Genomic DNA, 12,465 nt, shown 5'->3' on the forward strand with positions numbered 1-12,465 from the left:
TTTTTTTTTATTTAACAATTTATCATTTAAAAAAAAATCAAAATATTAGGCAAGTGGCTTGAGAAGCTCATGATCCATCTCTGCTTGGCACGTAATATCGGGTTCCTGACCGCCTGTTATTAGTTGGCTACTTTCTTTGCAAGTTTTCTTTTGGGGGGGAGGGGTGGGGGAACAAATAAAAATCCATTTATAATCCTCTTAATGACAGGCGCAGGACTCGAGGGGTAGATCTATGGTTTGAATATTTAGTTTTGTCAATTTATTTGAAATATACTATAAAATGCATTTCAAAATGGTCGGACATACAGCAGCTTGGCTGTGATTGATGTAGGGCTGTATTGCAGTGACTTTCTTGTGAACGAGTGATATTATTTTAATTTATTTTTTATTTTTGGGCACTGGTTGTGAAAGATCTGCGACTGCATTTACTTTTGAAGGTAACCAGAGGACCATTCAAAGGCAGAAAGATATAATGCTTCCCATATCTATTCTACTAGGCAAGTTAAATGGCAGGCCCAGTAAGCATCTTTAGGACACGTGTGGGTTTTTTTGTGTCACTGGCGTGAAGCGGTAGGAGATGTAAGAAGGATTTCCTGAAGACCCCAGGTAACCTCCAGCGCATGCTATCCAGGTTTTAAACCGTGCGTTTAACTCTTGCACTGCTGGTCTACACGCCTGATTCAGGGCATTCCCTTGTAAGGCATTTAAACCTGCAATACCAGATCATGCATGCTGTCATTAAACAACGGTTTTAACGCTGGAGCCTGGGTGTAAAGGGCGTTTTTTTTTCCCATTAAAATGACTTGAAAATGGTCCTTTGGTCTCCACAGCCTAATGCAAGTGGCGACAAAATATCCGTAGCCTCTAGGAGCCAATTTAAGAATAATTTAGGATCCCGGGAAGACGTATTTCCATAAGGTTCTATATTATCTCTTTAGAGGTGTTAACGTGAATCTAAATGTTCTTTTTTTTTTTCTCCTAAACATGACTCGGTAGCTCTGTGGCTCCTTGGCTTTGTCAAGCTGTGTGTGGATGTGGCATTGAGGAGTATTGCCAGTCTAACCCAAGCACTGGAAGGTGTTCGACGCCATCTGGCGACGCATGGGTTAATAGGCCACGAATGTGTAGATGTGCGTTATAGAGGAGAGGTTAATGCTCCGTACTTCTAAATCTCTGTGTGCCTGTGTGTGCACGACTCTATCCAGGGCTTATCCACTAGTAAAAGACTCCCGGATTTTAGCCAATTGAAATTTGGCTAATGTTGTTCTGATCGGATCAGCCGACTGATAATAGCACCAGGCAATTAAGGAGATTGAATCTGCTCCTGTATTATCTCCAATCTCATCCCCTCCTCTTTCTCTTCTTCTGCGCACCACAAATCCAGCCGGGCAAATTAACAGTGGAGGAAGCAGGGTTACCTACCAATAACAGGGCATTTGCAGGCGGGGTGTAATAATTAAAGAAAACATACAAGGTTATTTACTAAGGTGAGAATTTAGTGATTTCAAATTTAAGGCCTCGATAGCTGAACTGAAGGCACCGCTGGCTTGGAGAATTATTCCAGTTTCCCTATTTTGGCCTTAATTCTCACTTTAGTAAATACATTTTACAGTTTTACCCATTCAGGTCCCTCTTATGTGATTTCAGAAGGGGGGCTTGATGATGGGTTACCAAATATGAAGGTTGTATGTTGGGGATGTGGAATGTATAATAGATTTTAAGCTCTTTAGAACAAGCTGTGACTTGTATGATAGATTGCAAGCTCTTTAGATCAGGCTGCGGAGCATATAATAGATTGCAAGCTCCTTAGAGAAGGCTGCAGGGCGTATAGTAGATTGCAAGCTCTTCAGATCAGGCTGCAGGGCGTATAGTAGACTGCTAGCTCCTTAGATCAGGCTGCAGGGCGTATAGTAGATTGCTAGCTGCTTAGATCAGGCTGCGGGGCTTTTAGTAGATTGCAAGCTCCTTAGATCAGGCTGCAGGGCGTATAGAAGATTGCAAGCTCCTTAGAGCAGGCTGCGGGGCATAAAGTAGATTGCTAGCTCCTTAGAGCAGGCTGCGGGGCATATAGTAGATTGCTAGCTCTTTAGAGCAGGCTGCGGTGCGTATAGTAGATTGCAAGCTCTTTAGATCAGGCTGCGGGGCGTATAGTAGATTGCAAGCTCTTTAGATCAGGCTTCTGGGCGTATAGTAGATTGCAAGCTCTTTAGCGCTAACTGTGGGTGTAAGCACTTTAAATTTGACTGCTAGATGTTTAGTAAGTTGCAGCATGTAACACAATGCAACATAAGGAGAAACGTGTGAAGAAAATGATCAATGTAACTGATCAAAACATACAGAAAGAGAGGATACGGACAGAACGCTGACTTGTTATTGGTGGCAGGCCTAGGGACACACAGCCATCAGAGAGGTTAATGGGGTCTGGCCTATTGGCAAACCACATTTTTGAGTTCTCTCCATCATTTGTCCTTTTGTTTTGTATGAGGCTTCCATTCACTTCTCTTGCATGCCTTTTTGTTTGTTTATTTATTGCCTTCATTAGACTGGCCTCCCCATTACAGAAGAGACAATACCACTGTTCTTTGACCTTTTGACCATAACGATAAAGCCCCCCCCACCCTGCATACCAGAGCTTAGATCCTCAGTCCCCCAGTCCTCTCGGAACCCAGAATTTAGGCGTTACAGTCACTTTCCCAAAGACATGAATCTAGCCTTTCCTTAAAAGGTTCTGTTATCAGATGTTGCAGAACTGACACTGTTCCTGCTGTCATCCTGCACATTGTCTCCAGGTGCCAAAAGTCACATCACAATGTGACAAGTTACAGCCCTCCATAAACTGCAATTTGGGACAGCTGACATACACCAGCACCACTTTCTGGGCTTAAGCCTGCCTGCTCCAGAGGGCTATAAAACACATTCTTATTAAGTTACAAATGTTGCAAAGATTTGCCAAACCTCTGTTTATAGAGGGGAAATAATGTTTAGATTATTACTGTAATTTATTTAGCACCAACATATTCCACAGCGCTTTCCAGTAATAAAATGTGAATATTTGACAAGTAATTTAAATCCAGAATGTAACAGAGATTAGAGGTGAAGAAGGCCCTTCTTAAACGAGCTACTTGTTTGAGCAGGACCATCGTGACCTTGTTTTCACGTATTTCAAACACGCCGTGTTTCTTCTACCCATTGTACAACACTGTGATATATGTTGGTGCTTTATAAATCGTAATAAAACAAAGTTGCGTTTATGAATTTGTCTTGATATTTTTGATGTTTACATGATCTCATGATGTAACCGTTAGAACTTACTGGAATATTGTAAATATTAGTTAAAAGGTTAAAAAAAGCTAGCATCTAGCAGTCATCGTTTCTGTGTTTTTTTATTTCTTCGATAACCAATAAAAGGCAGAATCTATATGTATATTTATTTATTTTTACAGATTAGCGGTTTTAAAGATATTTTAGTGATTGATTTTAGCGGTGCTGTTTTTTTTTGCTCTGTAAGGAAATATCTCTGACTGTAATGCTAAGTGTCGATATATCTCTGGATGTACAGCGCTACGGAACTTGCTGGCGCTATATAAATAATAATAATGTCTCGGCAGGTCGGACTCGGATCGAGGAAGGGGCCTCTCTTCGTATAGACGCTCTGCGCTCGGATGACCAGGGATGGTATGAGTGCAGAGTGCTCTTCCTGGACCGTCACCATACCGACGAGGATTTCCAGAACGGCACCTGGATCCACCTCACTGTAAACTGTAAGTGATCACGTCATGTCCTGCTTTATGTCTATCTCACAATGAGGAAATGGTAGGGTTTTGTAAGAGTAACTCTAGGTACCCAGAGACCCTCCACTTATCACGTCACCTATACATTGTGACCCACTCTTTATTGGCCCCTTCGCTGTTACTGTATTACAGACAGGACACACTTAGCTGTGATGTCATTACAAATCTCCTGTTCTCTGCAATGACACCGTGTTACAGACCGAGGGGCAGAGATATGATGATCTCACATCCTCCTGGCCCCCTGCTTCCTTCAAAAGTGCTGGAGTATGATGCCATTACAGCTTTCCAGTATACATTATTACAGACTGGGTGCTGGGTTATGATGCCATTACAGCTTTCCTGTATACATTATTATAGACTGGGTCCTGGGGTATGATGTCATTACAGCTTTCCAGTATAAATAATTACAGACTGGGTGCAGGGGTCTGATGTCATTAGTTTTTCAGTATGCAGGATTACAGACTGGGTGCTGGGGTATGATGTCATTACAGTTTTTCAGTATGCAGGATTACAGACCGGGTGCTGGGCTATGATGTCATTACAGTTTTTCAGTATGTAGGATTACAGACTGGGTGCTGGGCTATGATGTCATTACAGTTTTTCAGTATGCAGGATTACAGACTGGGTGCTGGGGTATGATGTCATTACAGTTTTTCAGTATGCAGGATTACAGACTGAGTGCTGGGCTATGATGTCATTACAGTTTTTCAGTATGCAGGATTACAGACTGGGTGCTGGGGTATGATGTCATTACAGTTTTTCAGTATGCAGGATTACAGACTGGGTGCAGGGCTATGATGTCATTACAGTTTTTCAGTATGCAGGATTACAGACTGGGTGCTGGGGTATGATGTCATTACAGTTTTCAGTATGCAGGATTACAGACTGGGTGCTGGGGTATGATGTCATTACAGTTTTTCAGTATGCAGGATTACAGACTGGGTGCTCGGCTATGATGTCATTACAGCTCTACAGTATAAATAATTACAGACTGGGTGCTGGGGTATGATGTAATTACAGTTTTTCAGTATGCAGGATTACAGACTGGGTGCTGGGGTATGATGTCATTACAGTTTTTCAGTATGCAGGATTACAGACTGGGTGCAGGGTTATGATGTCATTACAGTTTTTCAGTATGCAGGATTACAGACTGGGTGCAGGGGTATGATGTCATTACAGTTTTTCAGTATGCAGTATTACAGACTGGGTGCTGGGCTATGATGTCATTACAGTTTTCAGTATGCAGGATTACAGACTGGGTGCTGGGCTATGATGTCATTACAGTTTTTCAGTATGCAGTATTACAGACTGGGTGCTGGGCTATGATGTCATTACAGTTTTCAGTATGCAGGATTACAGACTGGGTGCTGGGCTATGATGTCATTACGGTTTTTCAGTATGCAGGATTACAGACTGGGTGCTGGGCTATGATGTCATTACAGTTTTCAGTATGCAGGATTACAGACTAGGTGCGGGGGTATGATGTCATTACAGTTTTCAGTATGCAGGATTACAGACTGGGTGCAGGGCTATGATGTCATTACAGTTTTTCAGTATGCAGGATTACAGACTGGGTGCTGGGCTATGATGTCATTACAGTTTTTTAGTATGCAGTATTACAGACTGGGTGCTGGGTTATGATGTCATTACAGTTTTTCAGTATGCAGTATTACAGACTGGGTGCAGGGTTATGATGTCATTACAGTTTTTCAGTATGCAGGATTACAGACTGGGTGCTGGGCTATGATGTCATTACAGTTTTCAGTATGCAGGATTGCAGACTGGGTGCTGGGCTATGATGTCATTACAGTTTTTCAGTATGCAGGATTACAGACTGGGTGCAGGGTTATGATGTCATTACAGTTTTTCAGTATGCAGGATTACAGACTGGGTGCTGGGCTATGATGTCATTACAGTTTTTCAGTATGCAGGATTACAGACTGGGTGCTGGGGTATGATGTCATTACAGGTTTCAGTATGCAGTATTACAGACTGGGTGCTGGGGTATGATGTCATTACAGTTTTTCAGTATGCAGGATTACAGAATGGGTGCTGGGGTATGATGTCATTACAGTTTTTCAGTATGCAGGATTACAGACTGGGTGCTAGGGTATGATGTCATTACAGTTTTTCAATATGCAGTATTACAGACTGGGTGCTGGGGTATGATGTCATTACAGTTTTTCAGTATGCAGTATTACAGACTGGGTGCTGGGTTCTGATGTCATTACAGTTTTCAGTATGCAGGATTACAGACTGGGTGCTGGGCTATGATGTCATTACAGTTTTCAGTATGCAGGATTACAGACTGGGTGCTGGGGTATAATGTCATTACAGTTTTTCAGTATGCAGGATTACAGACTGGGTGCTGGGGTATGATGTCATTACAGTTTTCAGTATGCAGGATTACAGACTGGGTGCTGGGGTGTGATGTCATTACAGGTTTCAGTATGCAGTATTACAGACTGGGTGCTGGGGTATGATGTCATTACAGTTTTTCAGTATGCAGGATTACAGACTGGGTGCTGGGGTATGATGTCATTACAGTTTTTCAGTATGCAGGATTACAGACTGGGTGCTAGGGTATGATGTCATTACAGTTTTTCAATATGCAGTATTACAGACTGGGTGCTGGGGTATGATGTCATTACAGTTTTTCAGTATGCAGGATTACAGACTGGGTGCTGGGGTATGATGTCATTACAGTTTTTCAATATGCAGTATTACAGACTGGGTGCTGGGGTATGATGTCATTACAGTTTTTCAGTATGCAGGATTACAGACTGGGTGCTGGGCTATGATGTCATTACAGTTTTCAGTATGCAGGATTACAGACTGGGTGCTGGGGTATAATGTCATTACAGTTTTTCAGTATGCAGTATTACAGACTGGGTGCTGGGGTATGATGTCATTACAGTTTTCAGTATGCAGTATTACAGACTGGGTGCTGGGGTATGATGTCATTACAGTTTTTCAGTATGCAGGATTACAGACTGGGTGCTGGGGTATGATGTCATTACAGTTTTTCAGTATGCAGGATTACAGACTGGGTGCTGGGCTATGATGTCATTACAGTTTTCAGTATGCAGGATTACAGACTGGGTGCTGGGGTATAATGTCATTACAGTTTTTCAGTATGCAGTATTACAGACTGGGTGCTGGGGTATGATGTCATTACAGTTTTCAGTATGCAGTATTACAGACTGGGTGCTGGGGTATGATGTCATTACAGTTTTCAGTATGCAGGATTACAGACTGGGTGCGGGGGTATGATGTCATTACAGTTTTTCAGTATGCAGGATTACAGACTGGGTGCTGGGCTATGATGTCATTACAGTTTTCAGTATGCAGGATTACAGACTGGGTGCAGGGGTATGATGTCATTACAGTTTTCAGTATGCAGGATTACAGACTGGGTGCGGGGGTATGATGTCATTACAGTTTTTCAGTATGCAGGATTACAGACTGGGTGCGGGGGTATGATGTCATTACAGTTTTTCAGTATGCAGGATTACAGACTGGGTGCGGGGGTATGATGTCATTACAGTTTTCAGTATGCAGGATTACAGACTGGGTGCGGGGGTATGATGTCATTACAGTTTTTCAGTATGCAGGATTTCAGACTGGGTGCTGGGCTATGATGTCATTACAGTTTTTCAGTATGCAGGATTACAGACTGGGTGCTGGGGTATGATGTCATTACAGTTTTTCAGTATGCAGGATTACAGACTGGGTGCAGGGTTATGATGTCATTACAGTTTTCAGTATGCAGGATTACAGACTGGGTGCTGGGTTATGATGTCATTACAGTTTTCAGTATGCAGGATTACAGACTGGGTGCTGGGCTATGATGTCATTACAGTTTTTCAGTATGCAGGATTACAGACTGGGTGCTGGGGTATGATGTCATTACAGTTTTTCAGTATGCAGGATTACAGACTGGGTGCTGGGGTATGATGTCATTACAGTTTTTCAGTATGCAGGATTACAGACTGGGTGCTGGGCTATGATGTCATTACAGTTTTCAGTATGCAGGATTACAGACTGGGTGCTGGGCTATGATGTCATTACAGTTTTTCAGTATGCAGTATTACAGACTGGGTGCTGGGGTATGATTTCATTACAGTTTTTCAGTATGCAGGATTACAGACTGGGTGCTGGGCTATGATGTCATTACAGTTTTTCAGTATGCAGGATTACAGACTGGGTGCTGGGGTATGATGTCATTACAGTTTTTCAGTATGCAGGATTACAGACTGGGTGCTGGGCTATGATGTCATTACAGTTTTTCAGTATGCAGGATTACAGACTGGGTGCTGGAGTATGATGTCATTACAGTTTTCAGTATGCAGGATTACAGACTGGGTGCTGGGTATGATGCCATTACAGTTTTTCAGTATGTAGGATTACAGACTGGGTGCTGGGCTATGATGTCATTACAGTTTTTCAGTATGCAGGATTACAGACTGGGTGCTGGGCTATGATGTCATTACAGTTTTCAGTATGCAGGATTACAGACTGGGTGCTGGGCTATGATGTCATTACAGTTTTTCAGTATGCAGGATTACAGACTGGGTGCTGGGGTATGATGTCATTACAGTTTTTCAGTATGCAGGATTACAGACTGGGTGCTGGGCTATGATGTCATTACAGTTTTCAGTATGCAGTATTACAGACTGGGTGCTGGGGTATGATGTCATTACAGTTTTCAGTATGCAGGATTACAGACTGGGTGCTGGGGTATGATGTCATTACAGTTTTTCAGTATGCAGGATTACAGACTGGGTGCTGGGGTATGATGTCATTACAGTTTTCAGTATGCAGGATTACAGACTGGGTGCTGGGGTATGATGTCATGTATGCAGGATTACAGACTGGGTGCTGGGGTATGATGTCATTACAGTTTTTCAGTATGCAGGATTACAGACTGGGTGCTGGGGTATGATGTCATTACAGTTTTTCAGTATGCAGGATTACAGACTGGGTGCTGGGCTATGATGTCATTACAGTTTTCAGTATGCAGTATTACAGACTGGGTGCTGGGGTATGATGTCATTACAGTTTTTCAGTATGCAGTATTACAGACTGGGTGCTGGGGTATGATGTCATTACAGTTTTCAGTATGCAGTATTACAGACTGGGTGCTGGGGTATGATGTCATTACAGTTTTCAGTATGCAGGATTACAGACTGGGTGCTGGGGTATGATGTCATTACAGTTTTCAGTATGCAGGATTACAGACTGGGTGCTGGGGTATGATGTCATTACAGTTTTTCAGTATGCAGGATTACAGACTGGGTGCTGGGGTATGATGTCATTACAGTTTTTCAGTATGCAGGATTACAGACTGGGTGCTGGGGTATGATGTCATTACAGTTTTCAGTATGCAGGATTACAGACTGGGTGCTGGGGTATGATGTCATGTATGCAGGATTACAGACTGGGTGCTGGGATATGATGTAATTACAGTTTTTCAGTATGCAGGATTACAGACTGGGTGCTGGGGTATGATGTCATTACAGTTTTTCAGTATGCAGGATTACAGACTGGGTGCTGGGGTATGATGTCATTACAGTTTTTCAGTATGCAGGATTACAGACTGGGTGCAGGGGTATGATGTCATTACAGTTTTCAGTATGCAGGATTACAGACTGGGTGCAGGGGTATGATGTCATTACAGCTCTACAGTATAAATAATTACTGACTGGGTGCTGGGCTATGATGTCATTACAGTTTTTCAGTATGCAGGATTACAGACCGGGTGCTGGGGTATGATGTCATTACAGTTTTCAGTATGCAGTATTACAGACTGGGTGCTAGGATATGATGTCATTACAGCTCTACAGTATAAATAATTACAGACTGGGTGCTGGGATATGATGTCATTACAGTGTTTCAGTATGCAGTATTACAGACTGGGTGCTGGGGTATGATGTCATTACAGGTTTTCAGTATGCAGGATTACAGACTGGGTGCAGGGCTATGATGTCATTACAGTTTTCAGTATGCAGTATTACAGACTGGGTGCTAGGATAAGATGTCATTACAGCTCTACAGTATAAATAATTACAGACTGGGTGCTGGGGTATGATGTCATTACAGTTTTTCAGTATGCAGGATTACAGACTGGGTGCTGGGCTATGATGTCATTACAGTTTTTCAGTATGCAGGATTACAGACTGGGTGCTGGGGTATGATGTCATTACAGTTTTTCAGTATGCAGGATTACAGACTGGGTGCAGGGTTATGATGTCATTACAGTTTTCAGTATGCAGGATTACAGACTGGGTGCTGGGGTATGATGTCATTACAGTTTTTCAGTATGCAGGATTACAGACTGGGTGCTGGGCTATGATGTCATTACAGTTTTCAGTATGCAGGATTACAGACTGGGTGCTGGGCTATGATGTCATTACAGTTTTTCAGTATGCAGTATTACACACTGGGTGCAGGGTTATGATGTCATTACAGTTTTCAGTATGCAGGATTACAGACTGGGTGCTGGGGTATGATGTCATTACAGTTTTCAGTATGCAGGATTACAGACTGGGTGCTGGGCTATGATGTCATTACAGTTTTTCAGTATGCAGGATTACAGACTGGGTGCTGGGGTATGATGTCATTACAGTTTTTCAGTATGCAGGATTACAGACTGGGTGCTGGGCTATGATGTCATTACAGTTTTCAGTATGCAGTATTACAGACTGGGTGCTGGGGTATGATGTCATTACAGTTTTCAGTATGCAGGATTACAGACTGGGTGCTGGGGTATGATGTCATTACAGTTTTCAGTATGCAGGATTACAGACTGGGTGCTGGGGTATGATGTCATTACAGTTTTTCAGTATGCAGGATTACAGACTGGGTGCTGGGGTATGATGTCATTACAGCTTTTCAGTATGCAGGATTACAGACTGGGTGCTGGGGTATGATGTCATTACAGTTTTTCAGTATGCAGGATTACAGACTGGGTGCTGGGGTATGATGTCATTACAGTTTTCAGTATGCAGGATTACAGACTGGGTGCTGGGGTATGATGTCATGTATGCAGGATTACAGACTGGGTGCTGGGGTATGATGTCATTACAGTTTTTCAGTATGCAGGATTACAGACTGGGTGCTGGGGTATGATGTCATTACAGTTTTTCAGTATGCAGGATTACAGACTGGGTGCTGGGCTATGATGTCATTACAGTTTTCAGTATGCAGTATTACAGACTGGGTGCTGGGGTATGATGTCATTACAGTTTTTCAGTATGCAGTATTACAGACTGGGTGCTGGGGTATGATGTCATTACAGTTTTCAGTATGCAGTATTACAGACTGGGTGCTGGGGTATGATGTCATTACAGTTTTCAGTATGCAGGATTACAGACTGGGTGCTGGGGTATGATGTCATTACAGTTTTCAGTATGCAGGATTACAGACTGGGTGCTGGGGTATGATGTCATTACAGTTTTTCAGTATGCAGGATTACAGACTGGGTGCTGGGGTATGATGTCATTACAGTTTTTCAGTATGCAGGATTACAGACTGGGTGCTGGGGTATGATGTCATTACAGTTTTCAGTATGCAGGATTACAGACTGGGTGCTGGGGTATGATGTCATGTATGCAGGATTACAGACTGGGTGCTGGGATATGATGTCATTACAGTTTTTCAGTATGCAGGATTACAGACTGGGTGCTGGGGTATGATGTCATTACAGTTTTTCAGTATGCAGGATTACAGACTGGGTGCAGGGCTATGATGTCATTACAGTTTTTCAGTATGCAGGATTACAGACTGGGTGCTGGGGTATGATGTCATTACAGTTTTTCAGTATGCAGGATTACAGACTGGGTGCTGGGGTATGATGTCATTACAGTTTTTCAGTATGCAGTATTACAGACTGGGTGCTAGGGTATGATGTCATTACAGTTTTTCAGTATGCAGGATTACAGACTGGGTGCTGGGCTATGATGTCATTACAGTTTTCAGTATGCAGGATTACAGACTGGGTGCAGGGGTATGATGTCATTACAGTTTTCAGTATGCAGGATTACAGACTGGGTGCAGGGCTATGATGTCATTACAGTTTTTCAGTATGCAGGATTACAGACTGGGTGCTGGGGTATGATGTCATTACAGTTTTTCAGTATGCAGGATTACAGACTGGGTGCTGGGCTATGATGTCATTACAGTTTTTCAGTATGCAGTATTACAGACTGGGTGCTAGGATATGATGTCATTACAGCTCTACAGTATAAATAATTACAGACTGGGTGCTGGGCTATGATGTCATTACAGTGTTTCAGTATGCAGTATTACAGACTGGGTGCTGGGGTATGATGTCATTACAGTTTTCAGTATGCAGTATTACAGACTGGGTGCTAGGATATGATGTCATTACAGCTCTACAGTATAAATAATTACAGACTGGGTGCTGGGGTATGATGTCATTACAGTTTTTCAGTATGCAGGATTACAGACTGGGTGCAGGGTTATGATGTCATTACAGTTTTTCAGTATGCAGGATTACAGACTGGGTGCTGGGGTATGATGTCATTACAGTTTTTCAGTATGCAGGATTACAGACTGGGTGCAGGGTTATGATGTCATTACAGTTTTCAGTATGCAGGATTGCAGACTGGGTGCTGGGCTATGATGTCATTACAGTTTTCAGTATGCAGGA

The 12,465-nt window shown here is 42.7% G+C and overlaps 1 protein-coding gene across 4 annotated transcripts in view; it reads left to right on the forward strand.

Annotated features, from left to right (window-relative positions):
- The window catches only part of IGSF9 (immunoglobulin superfamily member 9), a 134,707-nt gene that overhangs the window by 68,864 nt on the left and 53,378 nt on the right, over positions 1–12,465 (forward strand). For all 4 annotated transcript variants that reach the window (XM_063439848.1, XM_063439850.1, XM_063439851.1 and 1 more), the window contains exon 4: positions 3,609–3,761. In XM_063439848.1, coding sequence (XP_063295918.1) covers positions 3,609–3,761 — 153 coding nt within the window. The remainder of the gene's footprint in view (positions 1–3,608; positions 3,762–12,465) is intronic.

Source organism: Pelobates fuscus, chromosome 13 (genome assembly GCF_036172605.1).
Source record: "Pelobates fuscus isolate aPelFus1 chromosome 13, aPelFus1.pri, whole genome shotgun sequence".
NCBI classification, from domain to species: domain Eukaryota; kingdom Metazoa; phylum Chordata; class Amphibia; order Anura; family Pelobatidae; genus Pelobates; species Pelobates fuscus.